The sequence below is a fragment of the Pseudophryne corroboree genome, chromosome 2 (assembly GCF_028390025.1).
Source record: "Pseudophryne corroboree isolate aPseCor3 chromosome 2, aPseCor3.hap2, whole genome shotgun sequence".
Classification (NCBI taxonomy): Eukaryota; Metazoa; Chordata; class Amphibia; order Anura; family Myobatrachidae; genus Pseudophryne; species Pseudophryne corroboree.
Window position 1 is genome coordinate 235,479,763 of NC_086445.1, and position 26,312 is coordinate 235,506,074.

A 26,312-nucleotide genomic window follows, 5' to 3' on the forward strand; every position below is an offset into this window, starting at 1 on the left:
ATGAAGTACCAAATCCCAAGGCCTATTCGCAGTAAGCAACAAGTAAATACAAAGTCACACAGTACTAGCTAACTCTCTGGAACTGATTAACAAACAAAGATTCAGCAGCATTTGCCTAGCCTGAGAGGATGGTTTATATAGCAGGTGCTGTCCACGCCCCACTCAGACCTCACAGACTGTGAGCACAAAACCAGCGCCGGATTCCCTGCCGTGCACAGAGCCTGTAACCACTACACAGTAAAAACCCGGACCGGAGTATCAGCTGCGCTCAGGTTACTTCGCTAACACTTGCCTCCCGGTTGCCATGGCGACGTGGCAGCACAGAGCAGGAGATCCTAACACACTGAAAGATAAAAAGCCTTTATTATCACTATGCTGTGAGATTTTCAGTCACAACATTCTCTCTCTGTGCATAGAGTTATAAATTACAGCACTGTAGTCATAAGTGATCCATTACAATCAACATTAGAGTGATTACTATTTGCAGCTACATGGACACTAAGCCTACTGGGGAGTGGTGTTTTGTATAAAAGCTCATATTATATTTTACTTCACATATGTTGTGGATTTTTAATATATTCTTTGTCCAGTCGACTGTGGGGTATATGATATTATAATTTTAATAAACTTAAATTGTGTTTTTTTTTAATACTTTACAAGTGCATGTGTCATTGATTTTTTTTTCTGATTGCATCCATCCTGGTCAACACTGGATTTTCCTCTTTACAGGAGGTATTCTCCCTTTTCTCACATCATCTGACATAGTTTATTTCCTCTATCACCATACTATTTCTTCTTTCTAGTCTCTGGGTGCACTTTTCGGCTCCTTCTCTGTCAACGGGCAGAAACATACCCATCCACTCTGAGCCAACCTGAATCCGGGTACACACTGGGTGATTTCAGCCTAAAAAATAAACTATAATCATTATGGTTTATTTTTTATATCGTCCAGTGTGTAAGGGGTAATATTGGTGAATGATGCGCGTTCCTACACGTCGTTCAGCGATTACCTATATTGAGCTGATATGCAGCTCAACCCGTCAATGTTGTGCTGAGCTGCATGCCCGGGAATACCGGCGGTGATGTCACTGATCAATATCGTTGAACAATAACGTTCAGTGCTTATACGCTATATCATTGAACGCTATATCGTACAATATAGTCGTTCATCGCCGGCATTTCATTATCACCCAGTGTGTACCCGGCTTAATACAGAGTTAAAATCTATGAAAGACAATACTAAACTTATTGTGAGATCAGCTGATAAGGGTGGTGGTGTCGTTTTATTAGATTGCATGGATTACAAATTTTAGAAATTACTCCTGATCCCGCCTTTGCGTTTACAAAGGAATTTGATAGAATTGTCAATATGGAGTTAAATAACAACTGGATACCAGAAACAACGGTAAATATATTAAACATGCCCCACACACACACTTTCAATCTCTAGCTCAATCCTGTCGGTTCCAGCTCTTCAACATCACTTGCATTAGACCGTTACTGTCCCTGGATGTTACTAAACATATTAACCACTTACTGATCATTTCTCATTGTGACTTCTGCAACCTTCAACTTACTGGCCTCCCCAGCTCCCATCTCGCTCCCCTACAATCTATTCTGAGTGCTGCAGTTAGGCTTATCTTGCTCTCCCGCTGTTCCACATCCACCTCTCACCTCTGCCAAACTCTGCACTGGCTCCCCTTCCCCTACAGAATCCACTTCAAACTCCTCACCCTCACATACAAGGCCCTCTCTAACTCCACTGCTCCCAACATCTCCAACCTCATCTCTGTACTTGCTCCCTCCCGCAATCTCTGGTTGGTTGGTCAGTAACCATCACCTTTCCTCCACTCTCATTACTGCATCTCACTCTTGAATCCACATTTTCTCCCAGGCATCCCCCTACACTGAAATGTTCTCCCTTGCTCTTTCATATTATCCTCCACCCAGCATACAGTAGCTTAAAATGGATGCTAAAAAAACACCTGTTTATCAAAGCATACTCATCCACCACATGACCATGTCACCACATAGCTTATGCCACCCTCCTGCTTCGGCCATCTCTACCTCTCTTGCGTCATGCCCTCAGGTCCCTAGCTTACCCCTCATGTTATCCATTTGTCTTCCTCTTCCCCGTAGACCAGTGATTTTCAACCTTTTTTGACTCGCGGCACACCAAACAATATTTTTCAATTGCCAAGGCACACCCCACCCCACGGGGACAAAACCACACACATTGGCCCCCACAGTAAAAAAAAAAAAGCCCCCACACACATTTGCCTTCACAAAAAATAATATTATTCCCCATAGAAAAAACAATCACATTGCACCCCTAATAAATCATTTTGCTCCCCACATAAATTGCATTGCCCCTACATACAATATATTCCTCCTCACATAAGTTACATTACCCCCCACATACATTGCTTCCTACATAAACTATTCACTTTCATGACCATCTAAAAATGTATAGAAATACTCTATAGTAGCCAATGTCATTTTGGTTATGCTTGCATGATGTAGTCAGAATGCAGGATGTAGTGAAAATGTGAATACAATGATGTTAACATGGACTGAATGTAAAAATTCTTTATGTCGAAATGATTTTAATTTTGACATGTAGGATGTCAACATGTTAAGAATGTCAACATTTATCATGTTGCTTTTAATTTCATTATGACATACAGCTGACATGTAGAAAATATCGACATTATGAATGTCAATAAGCAGAATGGCAACACATGACATTAGGTTTAGAGTTGGGATTAGGTGGCACTTAATCTTAAACTGCATAAACACTGTACGATTCTAGCTAACGATATGGACTATATATAGTCTACTGTATTTTGTTAGAAAAACTAGTGCATATCGTATATAGAACCAACGATGGCTCCCGCATATCGTCATCGCTGGAAAAAATAGACTGTGCAAGCACAGTCTTTTCTGGCTTAGATAGTGCATGTTGTTTGTTTGTGTATGGTACTAATGATATAAGCCAACGATAATGATTATCCCCTCCAAAAGTCCCACCCACCCCCCTGACATTCCAGCACACTGTATAGCCAAAATCGTTCAGTGTGTATAGTCAATATCGTTGGTTCTGGACTCCGGGAGCTTCAAGGGAAATCATTAAGCTAAATCATTCATAGCCAGAATCGAACTGTGTTTAGGCCCCTTTAGTGGTAGCCTGCAGTTAGGGTTATGGTTAGGCTTAGTCTGCAGTTAGGGTTAGGATAAATATAATTGATGTCTCTACTGATAATAATGAACTAATCCCATCTACTTTTGTGTTGTTTTGCTTAATGTTTATTCCCATCCACATGAACCCACTTCCAGAGATTTTTCTAGGGCCACTTTAGGTTCATAAATACACTCCTGTTAGCCTAACTTTAGTTTTGAGAGCATTTCTCTCAAGGCTCTAATTCAGAGGTTCCCAACCTATGGTCCTCAAGACAAGGTTTTGAGGATAGCCATACTTCAGAACAGGTGACTTAATTAGCCCCCCAATTCTTTTGGTTTATCCATATGTACTCAGTCATGTATATCACTAAAACCTGGATTGTTAGTGTGCCTTGAGGACCGAGGTTGAGAAACATTGCTCTAGTTTAACTATACACGATATGTGAATAATACATGATACTTTGAAAAAAAAAATGTTTCCTTTTAACCTGAATTTTCATTACAGGACAACTGTCATGTGGGTTCTTCTACTTGTGCTCTTAACAGTGATCTACCTGTTCAGGTGGAACCGAAACAAACAGATCTTACCAAACCTAACAGATAAATATGTGCTGATCACAGGATGTGACTCTGGCTTTGGAAACCTAGCAGCTAAGCAATTAGACAAGCGTGGCTTGCATGTTCTTGCAGCATGTCTATCGCAGAGAGGTGCTGAAAGCCTGAAGAAGGAGACATCCAACAGGCTGAAGACTGTGATCCTTGATGTTACTGACAGCCAGAGTGTGAGCTCTGCAGCAAAATGGGTTGCTGGTATTGTGGGTGATAAAGGTCAGAGTTTATTGGATTATATAAATTTGTACATTATAAAATTCACAATCTACTAATCTGCAGCATGAATTATCTGTGGTTAGCAGAACTGGGAATTGGATTCTTGTATCAACTGTGGAGCCACATGCTATCAGGCCTGTAACGAAAGTTGTATGACTTGTGCCACTGCCCAGGCCACAAAGGTCTGGAGACAGCAAAGTATATACCCTGATGGAACCCCACCACCATACTCTACCTTGTGGGGAGCCTTTCACATAAATAACATAGAATCAGAGATTTCTCTGGCTGGGTCCACAGGATTATCCACAGGATAACATTGGGATATTGTCGAGCGACAGCGAAAATGGCACCAACACGGTCACGAGCTTTCTGGCTTCCCAGGATGCATTGGGGCCTCCACTATATAGTCCCGCCCACTGACTCAGTCAGATCAGTTTTTTGCTTGGTGCGGCAGGAAGCCGCATGGTCACAGGGCTGCTGTGAAAGCAGCCTCAAGTTTTCATTACTTTATTTTTATAGACTTACTGTTTTGGTTTGAGCGACTTCTCTTAACAGCGTCTTAAACGTGTATTAGAAAGAGTCGCTCCAACAACTCCCCACCGGGTCGCAACAACGCTTACCTTCGCGGTACAGTGCTGTCTCGACGGGCGTCTGTGTCGGATGTTCTAGCAGGTCCAGCAGACGTTACCAGACTGTGGCCGGAGCATGGGGAGACAGTGAGTATATGGACTTCCTCTTACTAGAGGGGTCAGGACACAGCTACGCTGATTTGGTGGAGACTACAAACAGCGTGTTGATGCGCCGAACATCTCAAGTGTGACAGCGCTACGCTCCGGGGATCATAGGCGCCAGGACTAGGTGAGGCCGCGATCCTGGGAGTTTAAGTCAACAGGGGGTTTCAGACGCTCTCCTGGCCGTCCCTCCTCCGAGTTCATGGCCAGTTCCCGCGGGTCTCTCGTTTCATGAACTGCATGACCTCACTTCCGGCTCAGACGCTACCACGAGGATACTCGGTCGCAGCTTAGACGCTGCGGTTGTGTATACTGGATATAAACCCGCCCAGACCGAGTCGCAGGCCTTTAGTGTCTGCATGCACGTGGAGTCGCTCAGCGTCCGTGTCCGTTGGTGAGCGTCCGTGTCCATTATCAGTTACCAAGAGCGGCAGTGTACACCAGTAGCGTCTGAATCCACTCAGCGTCTTTCGAGCATCTTTGCTTGGATATGGAAGTGTGGTGAGTCTCCCTGTATCCCGCTCCCTGGAGGCAGGGTAACAGTACTAAAAATTCCTTCTACTTCTTAGTGTGCACTGTTAATTTTTAGTACCTATTGCATATGAGACCTGTATATTACTGTGTTTTCTGCATGTTATGTTGAAAAAGAACCAGTTAAACAGAAGTACAATTTTCCTACTTATGTATAAGTTATTATGGAGGTTGTATTCTCATATGACAATGTCTAATGCTTTAACATGTGACTGACTGCTAGTATGTGTGCTGACTTCTCTGTGTAATGTCAGTCCTGTTCTGACCCTCAAATCAGGTGCACTGTGGTCAGATTGATTTCACCTCTATATACTGATTATAGGGTGTGGTTCAGTCACAAAATTGTGTAGTCAATATCAGAAAAAATGTCTGTGAGCGGCAAAAGTGATGAGGAGAATTTGTCAAGCACTCCTACAGCCCTAACATGCTTATCTTGTAAGTCAGGGGTAATTGATATGATTCAATTGGTCACTTATGAGGGTTTGTGTGCAAACTGTTTCGCTTTTCAGCGAAGTAAAAAACAGGAGTTAGTTCAACCTCCAGTAGAGCCACCATGGAATATGTTCGCAAAGACTCTGTCTTCAATAGCGGACAGGTTAGCTCCAGTAGCACCACCTCAAGGGTTGGGTTACACTATGAACCCATACATGCAGCTCCCTTCCTATGGTTTGGTTCCAGTAGCCTCTACAAGCAACCAAGGGGTAGGTAAGACTAAGACAGATACGTCTGTATGGCAGACTACACAAGAGGATACATCGGATGATGATGCGGAAACAATAGATTCAACTCCGTATGATGATCAGTCGCAGAGCTTTAGTTCAGATGATGTAGCTGAACTCATTAATGCAGTAAAGGCTGTGCTTTCTCTGGAAGAACCAGCCAAGACAGCGTTAAAAGCAAAAGCACCTGTATTCAAACGAACAAAGTCAGTGAAAGCTGAATTTCCAGCGTCAGAGGAGTTGACGGAAATGATGGATGAGTCTTGGGCAGCGCCCGGTAAAAAGTATAAGATTCCTAAGAGATGGGATTCTTATTATCCATTTCCTGCTGGAGATTGTTCGAAGAGAGAAGTTCCTCCAAAAGTAGATGCACATGTTCTGCGACTAGTGCACAAATCTGCTTTGCCACTGTCATCTACCTCTTTGAATGATGTCACAGACAGGAGGGTAGAGAGCCTATTGAAAAATATTTTTTCTCTTGTGGGTGCAGTGGTAAGACCTGCTATGGCTTCGGCCTGGGTAGCAAAGGCAATGGGCGAATGGATAGAGGAACTAGAGAATGACATCCCCTCTCCTACTAGGGAGCAAGAGGATCGTCTTTGCCGTTTAAGACAATCTGCCCAGTATTTAGAAGAAGCAGCCATTGATGTAGGCACTGTTGCTTCTAAAGCTTCAGCCCTGGCAGTAGTCGCTCGCAGAGCAGTCTGGCTACGGACCTGGAAGGCAGATGCGGAGTCCAAGAAGGAATTGGAAGCATTGCCTTTCGTGGGTAATATATTATTTGGAAAACCTTTATCGGATATCCTAGAGTCAGAGGCTGAATCGAAGAAGGTCAGATTTCCGGCTACCTACAACCCTAAGTCCAAGTGTTTAAAATTTCGCTCATTTCGCTGGCAAAGCAAAGCGAAAGGTAAAGAGGAGCCTAAACAACCCCAGTTTAAATCCAGGGGTAGGAAGCAGTGGGCTAGCAAAAAGCCAGCTTCCAAACCTGAACAAAAGCCCTCAGCCTGAAGAGACGGGCCTCCGCCTGGAGGATTCCAGGGTTGGGGGCCGACTCCTGCAATTTGCACACACATGGCAACAGTCAACAACAGATGCCTGGGTGCAGAAGGTAGTATCTCAGGGGTATGGGTTCCCATTCAGGAGGCAGCCTCCTCAAAGATTTTTTTGCACCAGCCCGTCTCGTATAGAGTCGAAGGCCAATGCCCTGCAAGAAGCAGTCCAAAAATTACTGCAGTCAGGTGTGATTGTCCCAGTACCTCCATCACAAAAGGGACAGGGGTATTACTCCAATCTGTTTCTAATCCAGAAACCAAATGGGTCATATCGACCAATTCTAAATCTGAAGATGTTGAACAATTACATATGGATCCCGAAGTTCCATATGGAGACGTTACGCTCCATAATGTTGGCTATGGAACCGGGAGACTATATGGTATCTCTGGATGTGCAAGATGCTTACCTACATGTGCCTATAGCACTATCACATCAGTGTTACCTCAGGTTTGCCATCCTCAAGGAACACTTCCAGTTCCAAGCTCTGCCCTTCAGGCTAGCTACAGCACCCAGGGTGTTTACCAAGATCATGGTGGTTATGGCAGCTTGTCTGCGCAAACAAGGGATAAGGATATTCCCATACCTAGACGACCTATTAATCTTAGCACAGTCGCAAGATTTACTGTTGAGCCATCTCCAACACACGATAGTTTGTTTACAGAGACACGGGTGGCTCATAAATTGGGAGAAGTCGTCCCTGAATCCATCACAGCGGATGGTTAATTTGGGAGCCATATTGGATTCAGACCTACAGAGAGTTCTCTTACCAGAGAAGAAAATAGTCAAGGTGCAGGTCATGGCTCAGGAAGCGTTGCAAGCCCAGACAATGTCAGTCCATGCAGCAATGCGACTGTTGGGTCTGATGGTATCAACGTTCGACATGGTGGAATATGCGCAATTCCACTCCAGACCATTGCAGCATCTCATTTTGACAAAATGGAACGGAAATCATCAAACAATAAAGAAGCAGATGATAAAGATTCCAGTAAATGTAAAAAGGTCTCTAGCATGGTGGCTACAGACAGACCATTTAAACAAGGGGAGACCCTTTTGGATAAAAGAGTGGCAAGTCCTGACGACAGATGCCAGCCTGCAAGGTTGGGGGGCGGTACTCGGAAGCCTATGGTTCCAGGGAAAATGGACCGCAAGGGAAAGTCGCCAGCCGATAAATCTGTTAGAAATAAGAGCCATTTACTTGGCCCTAGTTCAGGCAAAGGACAATCTACAAGGAAGACCAGTCCAGATCCGCTCAGACAATGCGATGGCAGTAGCATACCTAAATCATCAAGGAGGGACTCACAGCAAGAGTCTGATGGAGGAAGTAACTCCCATTCTAAAGTGGGCAGAACTCCATCTCCCAGCATTGTCAGCAGTATTTGTCCCGGGTGTACTAAATTGGGAAGCGGATTTTCTCAGTCGGCACACCATTCAGGAAACCGAATGGGCACTACACCCAGAAGTGTTTCAGACACTGGTGAACAGATGGGGTCTACCGGAGATAGACCTTATGGCGTCTCGTCTAAACAACAAAGTTCCGAGGTACGGATCAAGAACAAGGGACCCAGGAGCAGTCCTGGTAGACGCACTGTCAGTAGAATGGAGGTTTCAGCTGGCATATCTGTTCCCTCCAATATCTCTGTTACCCAGAGTAGTGAGAAAGATAAAACAGGCAAAAGGAGCAATCATTCTAATAGCTCCAGCTTGGCCAAGAAGGCATTGGTACACAGATCTGTGGAGAATGTCCGTGGAAGCACCGATACTGCTCCCTCAACGTCCAGATCTGTTAATGCAGGGTCCTTGTTGTCACAGTCATTTGGATCGCCTGTCTTTGACGGCGTGGCTGTTGAAACCTCTATCTTAGAGGCTAAAGGATTTTCAAAGCAAGTAATCCAAACCATGCTTAGAGCAAGAAAGCCTTCTTCGGCCCATGTATATCATAGAATATGGCAAGCCTATATTCATTGGTGTTCTGGAAAAAATTACAATCCAAGAGCCTTTAAAGTAGCTAGGATTTTGGATTTTCTGCAGGCAGGATTGGATAAAGGGTTGAAGGTTGCTTCCTTGAGGGTGCAAGTCTCAGCGTTGACTGTATGGTTTCAGCAGAAGATTGCTGACCTACAGGATGTACGTACGTTTTTCCAAGGAGTAGTACATATTCAACCTCCATTTGTTCCTCCTGCAGCTCCCTGGGATTTAAATTTAGTTCTTAAATTTCTCCAAGGTCCTTTGTTTGAACCACTTGAGAGAGCGGATCTTAAGTGGTTAACGGTTAAAGTTCTTTTTTTACTGGCAATGGCGTCAGCCAGAAGAGTGTCAGATTTAGGAGCATTATCATGTAAGTCTCCTTTCCTAAGTTTTTTTCCAGACAGAGCAGTTCTCAGAACGAGATCTAGTTATCTTCCAAAGGTGGTGTCAAAGTTTCACCTGAATGAAGAGATTGTAGTCCCAGCTTTTCAGGTATCGGGACTATCTGCTGGAGAAGCGTCACTGGACGTGGTCCGGTCTTTAAAAATCTATATAGATCGTACTTGTGCCATCAGGAAAACAGATTCCCTCTTCATCCTCTACGGATTCCATAGGAGAGATTGGCCTGCTAGTAAACAGACGCTGGCGAGATGGCTCCGAGTGGTAATATCTGAAGCTTATTCTCATGCAGATCTCCCTATTCCGGCTAATGTCTCTGCACACTCTACACGTAAGGTAGGTCCTTCTTGGGCAGCACAACAGGGTGCATCAGCAGAACAGATATGTAAGGCAGCCACATGGTCTTCCATAAACACATTCATCAGACATTATGCCTTGGATACTTTTGCCTCTCATGATGCAGACTTCGGGCGAAAGGTCCTCCTGTGCAATCAGGAGCGTCCCCACCACTAAAATGGCTTTGGGAATCCCAATGTTATCCTGTGGATAATCCTGTGGACCCAGCCAGAGAAATAAACGTTATGGTAAGAACTTACCGTTGATAACGTGATTTCTCTTCTGTCCACAGGTATCCACAGGGATCCCACCCGGACGCATCTGATTTGAGGATCTAGACAAACACTAAAAACCTCTTCCTTCTTGTATGGAAGGGTGTGCATGTGTGTTCTTATCGCCTGTACAGGTCTCTACCTAATGTTCCTGCCTATAATCGCTGTGGAAAGAACTGATCTGACTGAGTCAGTGGGCGGGACTATATAGTGGAGGCCCCAATGCATCCTGGGAGGCCAGAAAGCTCGTGACCATGTTGGTGCCATTTTCGCTGTCGCTCGACAATATCCCAATGTTATCCTGTGGATACCTGTGGACATAAGAGAAATCACGTTATCAACGGAAAGTTCTTTCCATAACGTTTATTTTTCAATGTTCAATAAGTAAAGTAACAAGACCTCTCACGCATGTAATGCCTTTGATAATGGCAAGACAAGCAGTGATCTGGCCAACCAGGCACATCTACCACAGACAGTGCACCAAACCTGTTTCCATGACATGACGTTATCACCATGCACCTCAACAAGTAGGTGATACATTTCAACTGCTGATGTGCCCTTTAGGTGCAGAAATCTGATCACGCTAAGTACCTCAATGTTTAACCATAGTTTTGCCAGTATCGCCATCTTACAACTGATGTTGGGACACTATGGGCAGTATTCAACTCTTATAACCCCCTTCCACACCCGTTCTGTTTCTGTGATAGGAGTGGTATAATCATTTCATCTTGCTACCCCCGGGGTAGTGAGGGCATCCAACCCTTTACGCAGCTAAACCTGATTACTATGGGTGGTATCCGGACTCCAGGTCGACAACAAAAAGGTCGACACACCTTAGGTCGCCGCCAATTGGTCGACACACCTTAGGTCGACATGGACAAAAGGTCGACAGGAACAAGGTCGACATGGAAAAAGGTCGACATGAGTTTTTCACAATTTTTTTCTTTTTTGGAACCTTTTCATACTTAACGATCCACGTGGACTATGATTGGAACGGTAATCTGTGGCGAGCGAAGCGGTAGCGGAGCGAAGGCACCATGCCCGAAGCATGGCGAGCGAAGCGGTGCACTAATTGGGGTTCCCGGTCACTCTATGAAGAAAACGACACCAAAAAAACAAACTCATGTCGCCCTTGTTCCATGTCGACCTTGTTCCAGTCGACCTTTTGTCCATGTCGACCTTTTGCCCATGTCAACCTAAGGTGTGTCGACCAATTGCCGTCGACCTAAGGTGTGTCGACCTTTTTGTTGTCGACCTGGAGTCCCAGACCCACTATGGGTGTGATATGCGTGATAACTGGGATCACTTTAGAAAGATGATTGGGCGTGATATATCATTTGAATACCGCCCACTGAGAGATTTGAGGTGCAGTCCAATGGCCGTGAGGGAAGCAGTGGTCTACCTGCTCTGGCCTGATGGGAAATTAGAATGGATTAGAAAACATTATGCATGTGAGGTTTTTTTTTTACCTTACTTATTGAACTCTTGAATATTGGCTTGTTGTGCACTGCTGGTCTTTTTGTGATTAGTCCCCTATGTATACATATGGTAGCAATGTATCTATAATTTATGACTCATTTTACTTTGTGGTTGCATACTTCATATAAAACATGTACTGTGGAATGATACAGCAGCTATAGCAATACAAAACTGTTTTCATCCATCTGCGTTTATTGTCTGCAGGTCTGTGGGGTGTGGTGAATAATGCTGGTGTTGCTGTCCCAACTGCCCCAAATGAATGGCTGAATAAGGAGGATTTTTCAAAAATCCTAAATGTGAATTTATTGGGCGTTGTTGATGTCACCCTGAAGATGCTTCCTCTGATCCGGAAGGCCCGAGGACGTGTAGTGAATGTAGCAAGTATTGCTGGTAGACTAACTATCTGTGGTGGAGGATACTGTATGTCTAAATATGGCGTGGAATCATTCTCTGATAGTATCCGGTGAGCAATATGTACCTGTGCTATATTCCTATTTTGTAGTCCTCAAATTCTGTTTATATAGAGTGCAATATAGTGATTTAGCATATAATAATAATAGAGTAGAAATTGTCCAAAAAAAAAAAGTAGAAATGTTAAAAAAGAAAAGAAAGCAATGCCTTATAAAATGATGGCCAAAAACTGAGTAGCCCTTGACTGGATCAGAAGTATTTGACTGAAATGGGATCCAAATGATTTAATTCAACTACAGGGATTACAGATTTATATTTAACTATGTCAGAGATTATTATAATTTTACTAAATGGGCCACTGATGATTATTATTATTATTATTATTATTATTATTATTATTATTAATTTATTTTTAACCATAAGATTCTTATTATTTGATGGGTCTATATTAATGTTATTTGACCAAAGATTTAATCTATAAATGGAGGCACATATTATTATTATTGTTGTTATTATTAGCCTAATTACCCATTATTTTTATTTCCCAATAGCCAGGGATACCAATAACAGTCCAAAGTTTCCCCCTAGGATGACAGCGGTATTTCATAAACCACATGCAGTTTGGCTTAAGCCGCATGCAATTTAGAGATTTCTAAATTGACACACATAGCCATTGGTTTGACTTTGACCATCCAAATTGCAGGATTACTATAGTATATCTTGAGGTTTGGAAGAGAAAATCACTAGCAATATGCAGCAGTTTCAAATCTCCACCACACACAATTTATGCTGGGAGCAAATGCTGTCACTGGTCTGGCAAAGGTGGCATGTCACGACAGAGCTTAAATTCCACACACAACTATTCAGCACTACTGAAACCAAAGGGAGCTCGCTGAGGAAGGAGAGGAGAGATGGGTATCATATGGAGGAGAAACAGGTACAGAGGTGAAAGTCTTAGAATGGAAAGAGAAGACACGGTGAGGAATAAAGGATAGAAGAAACAAGGTTTAAAACCGGAGGGAAGTATTAATGTGCTAAAGAAGCTAGAAGAAAGTACTGATGATAACAATATCCCCACATTTCATGCAATTATATTGGCCTAATCCAGACCAAAAGAGGGTATGCAGTACATTGGATTGATTACTTGTTGTATATTATTTGACCCACTGATGTGCACCATCAAAGTGGTTCATTTATGTTTTTGAGGTAACCAAGAGATCAAATGAACTAAAAGAACAAAAGTCTATTGTGCTGTTCCACTGCGGCCACACAGATGTTGCTTCAGAAAGCTGGACAATTTATTGGAGAAATTATTGTTTGGTTCAGGCTATATTTTACTTGCTACAAAATATCTAGTCAAAGTCTCTGTTTAATTACAGGTACACCACTGATAAACCAGCACCCTTGGTTCCAGCACCGTGCTGGATTATCCATTTTGGCAGATTATCGTTAGTACATACAGCGGCATCCCTCCCCCTTGCCCTCCTGCCCCTCACCGCCTACTACTAAATCTCCCACAGACTGACTGCCTTCCACAACCAAACTGAGCCCTCTCACAGCCTAATCCCCCCCCCCACCCTCACCCCCCCCCACACACACACACGGCACCTAAACCTCCCACAGCCTGACTCCCTCCTACAGCCTAACTTTACCCCACAGCCTTAAATTCTCTCCCCCTTCCCCCAGCAGGCTCACACCCCTTGCCCCTGATGTGTCCAGATTAAAAGAGGTGCCGGACCATCAGTTACCAGATAACTGGTAGTGTACCTGTATCTGGTTTTTAGAACTTGGTAAGTGAGGCTTTTTCACAGTCCTGATAGAAACATAGAAACATAGAATTTGACGGCAGATAAGAACCACTTGGCCCGTCTAGTCTGCCCCTTTTTTTATCCTTAGGTAATCTCAAACCTTTTTGAGCCTTAATTATTTTTAAAGATATTCATATGCCTATCCCAAGCATGTTTAAATTGCTCAACAGTCTTAGCCTCTACCACCTCTGATGGGAGGCTATTCCACTTATCCACTACCCTTTCTGTGAAGTAATTCTTCCTTAAATTTCTCCTGAATCTGCCTCCTTCTAGTTTGTGTATGTCCTCGAGTTCTAATACTTCTCTTCCTTTGAAGAATGTTTCCCTCCTAAACTTTGTTAAAACCCTGAACTGGACACAGTAACTGGACACAGTATTCCAGATGAGGCCGTACCAATGACCTATACAGTGGAATTATTACTTCTTTCTCTAACGTCCTAAGTGGATGCTGGGGACTCCGTAAGGACCATGGGGAATAGCGGCTCCGCAGGAGACTGGGCACATCTAAAGAAAGCTTTAGGACTATCTGGTGTGCACTGGCTCCTCCCCCTATGACCCTCCTCCAAGCCTCAGTTAGATCTCTGTGCCCGAACGAGAAGGGTGCACACTAGGGGCTCTCCTGAGCTTCTTAGTGAAAGTTTTAGATTAGGTTTTTTATTTTCAGTGTGACCTGCTGGCAACAGGCTCACTGCATCGAGGGACTAAGGGGAGAAGAAGCGAACTCACCTGCGTGCAGAGTGGATTGGGCTTCTTAGGCTACTGGACATTAGCTCCAGAGGGACGATCACAGGCCCAGCTTGGATGGGTCCCAGAGCCGCGCCGCAGGCCCCCTTACAGAGCCAGAAGGCAGAAGAGGTCCGGAAAATCGGCGGCAGAAGACGTCCTGTCTTCAACAAGGTAGCGCACAGCACTGCAGCTGTGCGCTATTGCTCTCAGCACACTTCACACTTCGGTCACTGAGGGTGCAGGGCGCTGGGGGGGGCGCCCTGAGACGCAATAAAAACACCTTGGATGGCAAAAAAAATGCATCACATATAGCTCCTGGGCTATATGGATGCATTTAACCCCTGCCAGAATCCATAAAAAAGCAGGAGAAAAGTCAGCGAAAAAGGGGCGGAGCTATCTCCTCAGCACACTGGCGCCATTTTCCCTCACAGCTCCGTTGGAGGGAAGCTCCCTGGCTCTCCCCTGCAGTCACTACACTACAGAAAGGGTTAAAAAAAGAGACGGGGGGCACTAATTACGCGCAGTATTAAAGATACAGCAGCTATAAGGGGAAAAACACTTATATAAGGTTATCCCTGTATATATATAGCGCTCTGGTGTGTGCTGGCAAACTCTCCCTCTGTCTCCCCAAAGGGCTAGTGGGGTCCTGTCCTCTATCAGAGCATTCCCTGTGTGTGTGCTGTATGTCGGTACTTTTGTGTCGACATGTATGAGGAGAAAAATGATGTGGAGACGGAGAAGATTGCCTGTAATAGTGATGTCACCCCCTAGGGGGTCGACACCTGAGTGGATGAACTGTTGGAAGGAATTACGTGACAGTGTCAGCTCTGTATAAAAGACAGTGGTTGACATGAGACAGCCGGCTACTCAGCTTGTGCCTGTCCAGACGTCTCATAGGCTGTCAGGGGCTCTAAAGCGCCCGTTACCTCAGATGGCAGATATAGACGCCGACACGGATACTGACTCCAGTGTCGACGGTGAAGAGACGAATGTGACTTCCAGTAGGGCCACACGTTACATGATTGAGGCAATGAAAAATGTTTTACACATTTCTGATAATACGAGTACCACCAAAAAAAGGGGTATTATGTTCGGTGAGGAAAAACTACCTGTAGTTTTCCTGAATCTGAGAAATTAAATGAGGTGTGTGATGATGCGTGGGTTTCCCCCGATAACTACGGATAATTTCTAAAATGTTATTGGCATTATATCCTTTCCCGCCAGAGGTTAGGGTGCGTTGGGAAACACCCCCTAGGGGGGATAAAGCGCTCACACGCTTGTAAGGGCTCTACCTTCGCCTGAGATGGCCGCCCTTAAGGATCCTGCTGATAGAAAGCAGGAGGGTATCCTAAAAGGTATTTACACACATACTGGTGTTATACTGCGACCAGCAATCGCCTCAGCCTGGATGTGCAGTGCTGGGTTGGCGTGGTCGGATTCCCTGACTGAAAATATTGATACCCTAGATAGGGACAGTATATTTTTGCCTATAGAGCATTTAAAAGATGCATTTCTATATATGTGTGATGCACAGTGGAATATTTGCCGACTGGCATCAAGTCTAAGCGCGTTGTCCATTTCTACCAGTAGAGGGTTATGGACACGTCAGTGGTCAGGTGATGCGTATTCCAAACGGCATTTGGAAGTATTGCTTTATTAAGGGAGGAGTTATTTGGGGTCGGTCTTTCAGACCTGGTGGCCACGGCAACAGCTGGGAATTCCACGTTTGTACCCCAGGTCGCCTCTCAACATGAGAAGACGCCGTATTATCAGGCGCAGTCTTTTCGTGGACAAGCGGGCAAAAGGTTCCTCATTTCTGCCCCGTGACAGAGGGAGAGGAAAAAGGCTGCATAAATCAGCCAGTTCCCAGGAACAGAAACCCTCTGCCAAGCCCTCAGTATACGCTGGGGCTTTACAAGCAGAATCAGGCACGGTGGGGGGCCCGTCTCAATGAATTTCAGCGCGCAGTGGGCTCACTCGCAAGTAGACCCCTGGATCCTTCAGGTGATATCTCAGGGGTACAAATTAGAATTCGTGACGTCTCCCCCTCGCCGTTTCCTAAAGTCGGCTTTACCGATGTCTCCTTCTGACAGGGAGACAGTTTTGGAAGCCATTCACAAGCTGTATTCTCAGCAGGTGATAATCAAGATACCCCTCCTGCAACAGGGAACGGGGTATTATTCCACACTGTTGTGGTACCGAAGCCGGACGGCTCGGTGAGACCGATTCTAAATCTAAAATCTTTGAACACTTACGTACAGAGGTTCAAATTCAAGATTGAGTCACTCAGAGCAGTGATTGCGAACCTGGAAGAAGGGGACTACATGATGTCTCGGGACATCAAGGATGCTTACCTTCATGTCAAAATTTACCCTTCTCACCAAGGGTACCTCAGGTTTATGGTACAGAACTGTCACTATCAGTTCAGACGCTGCCGTATGGATGGTACACGGCACCCCGGGTCTTTACCAAGGTAATGGCCGAAATTATGATATTCCTTCGAAGGAAGTGAATTTTAGTTATCCCTTCCTTGGACAATTCCCTGATAAGGGTAAGATCCAGGGAACAGTTGGAGGTCGGTGTAGCACTATCTCAGGTAGTGTTGCGGCAGCACGATTGGATTCTCAAGATTCCAAAATCGCACCTGGTTCCGACGACGTGTCTTCTGTTCCTAGGGATGATCCTGGACACAGTCCAGAAAAAGGTGTTTCTCCCGGAGGAGAAAGCCAGGGAGTTATCCGAGCTAGTCAGGAACCTCCTAAAACCGAGCCAAGTCTCAGTGCATCAATGCACAAGGGTTCTGGGTAAAATGGTGGCTTCCTACGAAGCAATCCCATTCGGCAGATTCCACGCAAGAACTTTCCAGTGGGACCTGCTGGACAAATGGTCCGGATCGCATCTTCAGATGCATCAGCAGATAACCCTGTCACCAAGGACAAGGGTGTCCCTCCTGTGGTGGTTGCAGAGTGCTCATCTTCTAGAGGGCCACAGATTAGGCATTCAGGACTGGGTCCTGGTGACCACGGATGCCAGCCTGCGAGGCTGGGGAGCAGACACACAGGGAAGGAATATCCAGGGCTTATGGTCAAGCCTGGAGACATCACTTCACATAAATATCCTGAAGCTAAGGGACATTTACAATGCTCTAAGCTTAGCAAGACCTCTGCTTCAAGGTCAGCCGGTGTTGATCCAGTCGGACAACATCACGGCAGTCACCCACGTAAACAGACAGGGTGGCACAAGAAGCAGGAGGGCAATGGCAGAAGCTGCAAGGATTCTTCGCTGGGCGGAAAATCATGTGATAGCACTGTCAGCAGTATTCATTCCGGGAGTGGACAACTGGGAAGCAGACTTCCTCAGCACGACCTCCACCCGGGAGAGTGGGGACTTCACCCAGAAGTCTTCCACATGATTAAAAACTCGACAGGTATTGCGCCAGGTCCAGGGACCCTCAGGCAATAAGCTGTAGACGCTCTGGTAACACCGTGGGTGTACCAGTCAGGGTATGTGTTCCCTCCTCTGCCTCTCATACCCAAGGTACTGAGATTGATAAGATGGAGAGGAGTAAGCACTATATTCGTGGTTCCGGATTGGCCAAGAAGGACTTGGTAACCGGAACTTCAAGAGATGCTCACGGAGGATCCGTGGCCTCTACCTCTAAGAAGGGACCTGCTCCAGCAAGGACCCTGTCTGTTCCAAGACTTACCGCGGCTGCGTTTGACGGCATGGCGGTTGAACGCCGGATCCTGAAGGAAAAAAGGCATTCCGGATGAAGTCATCCCTATCCTGATCAAAGCCAGGAAGGATGTAACCGCAAAAACATTATCACCGCAATTGGCGAAAATATGTTGCGTGGTGCGAGGCCAGTAAGGCCCGACGGAGGAAATTCAACTGGGTCGATTCCTACATTTCCTGCAAACAGGAGTGTCTATGGGCCTGAAATTGGGGTCCATTAAGGTTCAAATTTCGGCCCTGTCAATTTTCTTCCAAAAAGAACTAGCTTCAGTCCCTGAAGTTCAGACGTTTGTAAAAGGGGTACTGCATATACAGCCTCCTTTTGTGCCTCCAGTGGCACTTTGGGATCTCAATGTAGTTTTGGGTTCCAAAAGTCACATTGGTTTGAACCACTTAAATCTGTGGAGTTAAAATATCTCACATGGAAAGTGGTCATGCTGTTGGCCCTGGCCTGGGCCAGGCGCGTGTCAGAATTGGCGGCTTTATCCTGAAAAAGCCCTTATCTGGTTTTCCATTCGGACAGGGCGGAATTGAGGACTCGTCCTCAGTTTCTCCCCAAGGTGGTTTCAGCGTCTCACCTGAACCAACCTATTGGTGGTGCCTGCGGTTACTAGGGACTTGGAGGCCTCCAAGTTGCTAGACGTTGTCAGTGCCCTGAAAATATATGTTTCCAGGACGGCTGGAGTCAGGAAATCTGACTCGCTGTTTATCCTGTGTGCACCCAACAAGCTGGGTGCTCCTGCTTCTAAGCAGACTATTGCTCGTTGGATTTGTAGTACAATTCAGCTTGCACATTCTGTGGCAGGCCTGCCACAGCCAAAAATCTGTAAATGCCCACTCCACAAGGAAGGTGGGCTCATCTTGGGCGGCTGCCCGAGGGGTCTCGGCTTTACAACTTTGCCGAGCAGCTACTTGGTCAGGAGCAAATACGTTTGTAAAATTCTACAAAATTGATATCCTGGCTGAGGAGGACCTGGAGTTCTCTCATTTGGTGCTGCAGAGTCATCCGCACTCTCCCGCCCGTTTGGGAGCTTTGGTATAATCCCCATGGTCCTTACGGAGTCCCCAGCATCCACTTAGGACGTTAGAGAAAATAAGAATTTACTTACCGATAATTCTATTTCTCATAGTCCGTAGTGGATGCTGGGCGCCCATCCCAAGTGCGGATTGTCTGCAATACTTGTACATAGTTATTGTTACAAAAATCGGGTTATTATTGTTGTGCGCCATCTTTCAGAGGCTCCTCTGTTATCATGCTGTTAACTGGGTTCAGATCACAGGTTATACGGTGTGATTGGTGTGGCTGGTATGAGTCTTACCCGGGATTCAAAATCCTTCCTTATTGTGTACGCTCGTCCGGGCACAGTATCCTAACTGAGGCTTGGAGGAGGGTCATAGGGGGAGGAGCCAGTGCACACCAGATAGTCCTAAAGCTTTCTTTAGATGTGCCCAGTCTCCTGCGGAGCCGCTATTCCCCATGGTCCTTACGGAGTCCCCAGCATCCACTACGGACTATGAGAAATAGAATTATCGGTAAGTAAATTCTTATTTTTTTCCTGCTACTGATAACTCTCCCTATGCAACCAAGCATCTGACTTGCCTTTCTCGTTGCTTTGTTGCATTGCTTCACTGCCTTTAAGTCACTTTAAATAGTGACTCCTAAATCCCTTTCCTCCTCAGTAGTTTCCATTATAGTACCCTTGATACTATATTTAGCCTTTGGGTTTTTGAGACCCAAGTGCATGATTTCGCATTTTTTAGCATTAAACTGTAGTTGCCACGTTCTTGACCATTTCTCAAGCCTAGCTAAGTCAGCAATCATTTGTTTTACCCCTCCTGGTGTGTCTACCCTGTTGCATATCTTTATATCATCTGCAAAAAAGCATACTTTCCCTTCAATACCATTTGCAATGTCACCAACAAAGATATTAAAGAGAACTGGTCCAAGTACAGATCCGTGGGGTACTCCACTGGTAACAGTTCCCTCCACAGATTGCACTCCATTTACTACAACTCTCTATTTCCTATCCTGCAGCCAGGTTCTTATCCATTTAACTGTTTTATAATCCACCCCCATGCTTTCAAGTTTATTTAGCAGTCTGCGATGTGGGACAGTGTCAAATGCCTTACTAAAGTCTAGATATGCTACATCTACAGTTCCCATAAAGCGCTTTCCATAAAAAGGGAAACAGGGCATACTGTATAGCTTTGAAATCTTCTTGTTACATTGCCTTGATGTTGAAAAATTCATCATCCCCTGAACACAGCCATTTTCTTGAGCATTGACTGCTTTTGGGCTTAATAAAATAGGCTCCTAAAAACCTGTGTTTCAGCTAGAATTTTATATTTTAAGTCCTAATTATTGTACCAAATGTGTATCTTTTTCATTGTGGCTAGCCTGTCTCTCTACCAGTTTCTGGACTGTCTCTATTCCACTGTGAACTGTGTAATTTACTGGGGAGTGGTGGGGTACTGTGTGAGAGTGCACTGTGTTACATGCCAGCAATGCACATTAGTTCCAACTTACCACCTGCAAGTGATTCTTTTATCAGCACTTACAAATATAATATAGCTTAACCTCTATTTATAGAAAGAAACTTCACAAGTAGTCTTTTACGCTGGTCACTAACAAGGTTCCCGGCTGTGCTGAAAACTCTTTCAGAATACACACTGAAGGTTGGGCCGCTTAGGTAATGCAAAGCCAGTTTGTTCAAGGGCCTCCAACTTGCCATTGTTTCCTCTCAGTACTCAAAGGAACTCTCTGACATGCCTATTTGTACGGTGTCATAAAAATAATTCTCCACCATTCTTTGGATGTTGACTGTATCAGATGGAGTCACAGTAGAGATGTCACTGATTTTGGGCAATATTTTTAGACCTGACCAGATGTCAAAATGTTGTGTTGTTGACGCTTTTGCATCACCGGTGCGTCTCTTGGGAAAGCTCAGGTTTTTTCCTAGCAACACCAGCTGCTGGCGAAACTTTGTCTTCGTATCACGTGTCGCTTCAGATGGCAACTTGCTCATTAGGAGCTCTTTGAATCTCTTAAGATCTGTGGCCATTGAACCTAGGAACAAGTAAGGTCGTTAAAATATAGAGATCCGATTTCAAGAGATTGGCAACCCTTGGATCCTGGTGAAGTGAATAAAGGACATGGGGCAGATGTATTAAGCCTGGAGAAGTGATAAATCAGTGATAAAGAAGTGATAAGTGGAAGGTGATAACGCATCAGCCAATTAATACGGGTTTGAAAAATGACAGTTAGGAGCTGATTGACTGGTGTGTCATATACTTCCACTTATTTCATTTTCACTGCTTTATCAATTCTTCAGGCTTAATACATCTGCCCCATGATATAAAAGACCAATAAACTTAGCGAAATCGCTTCGTTGCATCATCTTCTGCTTTTCCAAAAGTCTGCTTAGGTGAATCACCTGACTCAAGCTGGCAGTGTCTGAACTCACTTCAAGATGACTACTTTGAAGGGTTTCAGTGCCTTGCAAGACACAGAAATTATTCTCCACTGCACTGGAGTAAGGTGCATTCCTCCTCATCTCCCTGTTATGGCTCATTGAGTAGCATTAGATGGCTTTTTGCTGTTACTTCATCCGCTGAAGCACATAAAGGGGGATATGTGCTAAGCAGTGATACAAGTGGAGAAGTGAGCCAGTTGAGGAGTTGCCCATGGCACCCAATCAGCTGCGCTGTATAGTTTTATAGTATGCAAATTATAAATGTTACATCAATGCTGATTGGTTGCCATGGGCAACTTCTCCAATTGCTCACTTCTCCACTTTTATCACTGCTTAGTACATGTCCCCCTATGAGTGGAACTCCACATTGCTACTACCTCGTAAAAGCTCTGATGCAAAACCTACGTCGGTTCTAACAGCTGACTGCCTCCTGTACTTTATTATTTTATTAAATCATGTCTGTTTAGCATAATTAAATGCTCAATACATCCCTATTGGGGTGTGGATCATAGGGTCGAACAAATTTAGGTCAACAGTGTCTAGGTTGACCACTATTGGTCGACAGTAAGTAGGTCGACATGGTTTCTAAGTCAACGTGGTCTCTAGGTTGACATGAGTTTTTTTATTTTTGTGGTGTCGTTTTCTCCGTAGAGTGACCGGGAACCCCAATTAGTGCACAGTGTCCTCTTGCATGACTCGCTTCGGTTTTCACTCTGTCATTGTGGTGATTATCTGATAGCAAACCTCTACAAATTCACAGAGGAATGATCAGGTCTGAAGTACCTCCTATATCTAAGGCTACTAAGTGGGGCCACATAAAAATCATCTAACTTACCCATTCAGCTGGTACTGTTTTCTTCCTTCTAAAATGAACTTCCATGCCAAATCTAAGTATTTGTAGGAATGACTACATTCTTAACGTATACCTTTTACTGTTTCGATATTTTATAGCCGTGAATTGGCCCGCTTTGGTGTGAAGGTCTGTATCATAGAACCAGGCTTCTTCATGACGCAGATGACAGACGCCAAGCTAATGAAAGAGAACTTGAAAAATACCTGGACACGACTTCCAGAGGAAATCCGCAGGAGCTATGGACTGGCATACTATGAGAAGTGTGAGTGCATTTTCTAGTTAACTACAGTTTCTGAAATGACAAAGCTTTACCTGTATTATTACAGAAACTACATGTGTTTAGATTAATAGCATTTGAAGGTTAACAACTTTTATGCAGTTTTTTTTGTCATTAAGGAGTCCTTTTTAACACTGCACAATAGTGTAAAATCTAGAGCTTTGCATGTGTAATGTCATCACAGGTTTGCAACAGCTATAAATAGAGAGATGTGTAATACTTGTGTAACACATACAATTTAATGCTATAATGTTCTTAGTCAGTTAGTTCAGTACATCACAAAAACAAACACCAAAAAAACACAGGTTATGGATCAATGTGTCGACAATCAGAAGGTGGGCAATGTCTACAGGGCTGACCAACCAGTCAACGGCACAGAGCCCAAAAGTATCTGTAGTCCTGTTTTTAGTCACGCTGGGGGCAAGCCCAGTGAATTGAAAATAGTACATCATTTACATAATCATCCCATTATAAAACTTTCCTAGATCTCAGGCAACGCCCCTCCTGTTCTGAGTCAGCCCCCTTCCACGAATCTCAGACAGCCCCCCCACCTTCTCCCGTCACAAAGCTCTTACCTTCAATCCTCTGATACCTGCGACTGCATCCTGCACAAGGCTGCCTTGGGCTCCGCCTCTCATTTTGTGATGTGACATCATGACATTACATCACGCACGGAGCAGAGCAGTGTGGGTGCCTCCCATCTGCAAGTGAAACCTCCTCTGACATGGCATATTAATGGGTTTTTTTTTTGCGAAAAGATACTGTTGCAAGTTAGTACACTGCATCCCCTGGCATGGATCGCTTTGCTCGCCATACTTCGTGCAAGGTTACCTTTTCCAGTTGTAGTCCACGTGGATGGTAAAGTATGAAAAAGACCTATAAAAAAAAAAATAAAAAAAAAATCATGTCGACTTTTTCATGTGTCGACCATTGTCCTGTTGCCCTTTAGAGCATGTCACTCTTTTGAACACGTTGACCATATGCATATCGACCATTTGGTGTTGACCTATTATTTGTCAACCTTTTCGCTGTTGACCTATCACCCTGATACCGTGACACTGCAAGTTTGATAGTGGCATCAAGCATATACTATTTGGCAAACACGGATATCTGGTTTCACCTGACTGCGCTCATCCCCTACAGTTTGAGTACTCGTGAAATGATGCAAATGGATACTTATATAAAGGTGTGTTTTACTTTCACATGTATCAAATATGACACTCAATATAATGAAACAGTGCAGATAATATTGTGGAACATGAAAAAGGTGGTAATCACAATGTGTGCTCCACGGGGAGCACCTTTTTAATTCAGTCCTTTAATCACTCAAATTGGTGATTAAATCCTTTAGGTTCTTGGCGTGTGTGTTCTGACACAAAGGCCAATGGGCTGGAAAAAATATATATATGTAATGATTAAATCTGGCTGTGTTGCTTTAAAACTCAAATATAGATTTTCCAGTGGAAATGTCTCTAGTCCTGACCGGACTGTGTGGGCTTTAAAAATCTGTCTTTAGTAATTAGATTCATATAGTTGCAGAGGACGGCGTCCCGTACCTCTGCGTGTGGAAGTCAGGTATTCGTGCACTATCGTTGCGGCCATACTTGTAAGATGTACAGGTGCGGGGGGCAGCGGGAACCTCCTGGCGGCTCCGGACAGACTCGTCCCTCAGCTCGCGCACCCGCTCTCCGGTTCGTCCTGTTAGGGATCTCCCCGTGTGCCTGCGACGCTCGCTGGGTTGGTCGTGTTCGCGTGGGGGGGAGCTCAGCCACAGGATCTAAACAAAGCCTGTGGCAGTGTTGCACCTCCCCACAACGGAGTACTCACCTGTGTGGTCCTCCTGCTGCCCGTCCGTCTGTACTGCTTACCGATGTCTGCGCCGTAGGTCCGAGGGTCTCACAGCACTCTCCTGTCCTCCAATGGTTTGATGTCTCTTAGCACTCCGTTGTGGGGAGGTGCAACACTGCCACAGGCTCTGTTTAGATCCTGCGGCTGAGCTCCCCCCCACGCGAACACGACCAACCCAGCGAGCGGCGCAGGCACACGGGGAGATCCCTAACAGGACGAACCGGAGAGCGGGTGCGCGAGCTGAGGGACGAGTCTGTCCGGAGCCGCCAGGAGGTTCCCGCTGCCCCCCGCACCTGTACATCTTACAAGTACGGCCGCAACGATAGTGCACGAATACCTGACTGCCACACGCAGAGGTACGGGACGCCGTCCTCTGCAACTATATGAATCTAATTACTAAAGACAGATTTTTAAAGCCCACACAGTCCGGTCAGGACTAGAGACATTTCCACTGGAAAATCTATATTTGAGTTTTAAAGCAACACAGCCAGATTTAATCATTACATATATATATTTTTTCCAGCCCATTGGCCTTTGTGTCAGAACACACACGCCAAGAACCTAAAGGATTTAATCACCAATTTGAGTGATTAAAGGACTGAATTAAAAAGGTGCTCCCCGTGGAGCACACATTGTGATTACCACCTTTTTCATGTTCCACAATATTATCTGCACTGTTTCATTATATTGAGTGTCATATTTGATACATGTGAAAGTAAAACACACCTTTATATAAGTATCCATTTGCATCATTTCACGAGTACTCAAACTGTAGGGGATGAGCGCAGTCAGGTGAAAACCAGATATCCATATTGAACCAAAGGGCAAGGACACCCTTTTGACTAGCAGCACATCCCATACAGTAAAACCACCCCAGTGCGCAGATTACCTCCCTTTTTGTTAAATTATTTGGCAAACACAGTGAGATTCATAACACTGCTCCTGGGTAAAGCCTCTCAAGCTAGGATGCCCTAGACAAGTGCCTAGGTTATCTGTGCCCAGAACCTGCCCTGAGATAAATCTAAAAGCCTATAAGACAGTACATAAAGTACATAACAGCTAACCATTACATATATACATAGTATGAACACAAGACATTGTAAAACAATGGAGAGGGAGAGACAAGTAGTAAGGAATGGGTAGGACAGGTCCTTGTAGCTTTTAGGAGGAGTGAGTCACAAGGGAGGATGGAATAAAAGAGTTCCCAGTGACCCTGTACCCATCATATGGTTAAGCTAATTGTATCAGAATCTGCTGGGAAGGAGATAAAAGACAAGGAGCACTGGGTACGGTATCCAGTGGCATCACAAGCTGGGTGCGGGGGTGCGTCCGGCACCCGGGTGTGATGCCTAGAAGGGGTGACACCAATCTGTGGGCTCCTCCGCAATGACAGCCGACAGCGCTGCAAACAGTCTCCGGGGGCAGCCCAGTAAATCCCTGCATCTCCGGAGATGCTGGGTACCCCCCCGGAGTGACGACCCGTGAGGCCACACCCCCTTTCTTTTGCGGCCACTCTCCCATATTGCTGCAAGCGCACCGGAGGTGCGCTGGTATATTACACCCAGTGACGCCTCTGCTGTATCATGGATAGTGTTAGGGAGAGAACAAGAGAGAAGATAGCCCTATCGGAGAGCTCACATACTAAAATGAAATTGATAAAGTGGAGTAGTGGGTGAAGTGAGTGA

The 26,312-nt window shown here is 45.0% G+C and overlaps 1 protein-coding gene across 3 annotated transcripts in view; it reads left to right on the top strand.

The window, feature by feature from the left end:
* Nucleotides 1-26,312, top strand: part of LOC135011624 (17-beta-hydroxysteroid dehydrogenase type 6-like) — a 142,672-nt gene that overhangs the window by 100,218 nt on the left and 16,142 nt on the right. For all 3 annotated transcript variants that reach the window (XM_063952477.1, XM_063952476.1, XM_063952475.1), the window contains exons 2-4: nt 3,686-4,008; nt 11,701-11,959; nt 22,601-22,764. In XM_063952477.1, the coding sequence (XP_063808547.1) occupies nt 3,696-4,008; nt 11,701-11,959; nt 22,601-22,764 (736 nt within the window). In that variant the 5' untranslated portion in view covers nt 3,686-3,695. The remainder of the gene's footprint in view (nt 1-3,685; nt 4,009-11,700; nt 11,960-22,600; nt 22,765-26,312) is intronic.